The sequence below is a fragment of the Chlorella variabilis genome (assembly GCF_000147415.1).
Source record: "Chlorella variabilis unplaced genomic scaffold CHLNCscaffold_396, whole genome shotgun sequence".
NCBI classification, from domain to species: domain Eukaryota; kingdom Viridiplantae; phylum Chlorophyta; class Trebouxiophyceae; order Chlorellales; family Chlorellaceae; genus Chlorella; species Chlorella variabilis.
In genome coordinates, this window is record NW_005434822.1 from 1 (window position 1) to 1,551 (window position 1,551).

A 1,551-nucleotide genomic window follows, 5' to 3' on the forward strand; every position below is an offset into this window, starting at 1 on the left:
GGGGGGCGGAAACCAGGACAGGCTGCTTATTCCGCCACGCGTCGACGAGTGCCCCTCCCATACCGCCTGTACCGCCTGTACCGCAGTGTACGAGGCCGCCCGCGCGCTCATCGGCTACATCACCCCAGAATTCGACGAGATACAGCGGGTGGGTGGCTGGGCGGTACACAACAGCTGTACTGCCCCGCTGTGCTCGCGGGGGCTCGGGCTCGCTTGCGGCCGGCTGGCTGGCTGGCTGGCTGGCAAGCGCTTGCCTGCGAGGGTTTGCAGCGCATGCGTTGGCAGGGGCAGGCTTGCTGCGCAGGCTGCGGCACGTGCTTGGGGGGTCGGGGCGGGCTCCTTTTCCACAGTACCACAGTTTGCGGTTGGTGCCGGGGCGGGGGTGGGGGCCGGACGCAGAGTGTGGGGGGGTGTGGCTATGTGGCTGGGGCGGCCGCCGCCAGCTGGTGGCGCGTGGGTGCGCGGCATCGGCACCTGCGCTGCCCGCCGCCGCTCGCCTGCCCTGCGCTCGCCTGCCCCACCGCTCGCCTGCCCACCCTGCTCACCTGCCCAACCCCACCCCCTGCACCTCGCCAGCCCCTCGCCACCTGCCCCTCGCCACCTGCCCACCCTGCCCACCCTACCCTCCCGCCTGCGCCCCCGCAGGTCTCTGTGTGCCCGGGCGGGGCCGCCTCCGGCTACACCTACTTCCTGCCCAGGGTGGGTGGCGGTACCGTCCCTGCAGCAGTACCGCCTGGCCCTGCATGCCTGACGCGGCGCGGGAAACGCAGCCGGCAGTTCCACCCTCACCCAGCCTCTGCCCTTTGCCGCTGGGCGACGCCGTGGGGACCCCTGCCAGCCACAGGCACACACACCGGTGCTTTCTTTTCACGCTTTCTTGTCCCGCTTTCTTTTGTCCAGGAGGAGACGCTGGAGAGCCGGGTGGTGACGCGGGGCTACATGGAGGCCAAGATGGTGAGACGGCAGGCGGTACCGTCGGCAGTACCGGCGTCGCACACAAGCGGCGCATGCGTGCTGCTGCCGCCTACCGCCCTTTCCCTTTCACAGCCTTTGGCCCGCTCCCTCCCTCTTCCACCTCTTTTCTCTCTCTCCCTTCTCCCTTCAACCTTTTTGTCTCCCCACGCCTTTCCTCACCCCTCCTTTCCTCCCCGCCCGCAGGTGGTGGCGCTGGCGGGGCGCTGCGCCGAGCGGCTGGTGCTGGGGGAGGCCAACGTGTCCACTGCAGGGGCGGCGCACCTGCAGGTACTGCACTGCAGTACCATACAGCGGTGCAGCCCTGGCAGCGGCAAACCCTGCACCAGCTGGAGGGCCGGGGCCGCCGAGGGGGCGGCTGCGCATGGGCGTCAGCTGCGGCCAGCCGCCGTGCCCTCCTGCCCCACACGCCGCCACCACGGCTGCCCCAGCACCTCAACACACCACGCGTCGGCTTAGCTGCCTGCCCCCGCCTCGCCCTGCCTGCCCCCGCAGGCCGCCAACCTGATCGCCCGGGAGATGGTCTTCCGCTGCGGCTTCAGGTGTGGTACCAGCGGTACCACCAGCACCAGCAGGGTG

At 70.6% G+C, this 1,551-nt stretch overlaps 1 protein-coding gene across 1 annotated transcript; it reads left to right on the plus strand.

Annotated features, from left to right (window-relative positions):
* Nucleotides 1-86: 86 nt before the first annotated feature.
* On the plus strand, nucleotides 87-1,548 carry CHLNCDRAFT_55840 (hypothetical protein; the record flags this gene model as incomplete). Its single annotated transcript, XM_005842556.1, has 5 exons — nucleotides 87-148; nucleotides 646-699; nucleotides 901-954; nucleotides 1,159-1,242; nucleotides 1,468-1,548. Coding segments are annotated over 5 exons (333 nt in total), but the record flags the coding sequence as incomplete, so codon positions are not given.
* Between the last annotated feature and the right edge of the window lie 3 nt (nucleotides 1,549-1,551).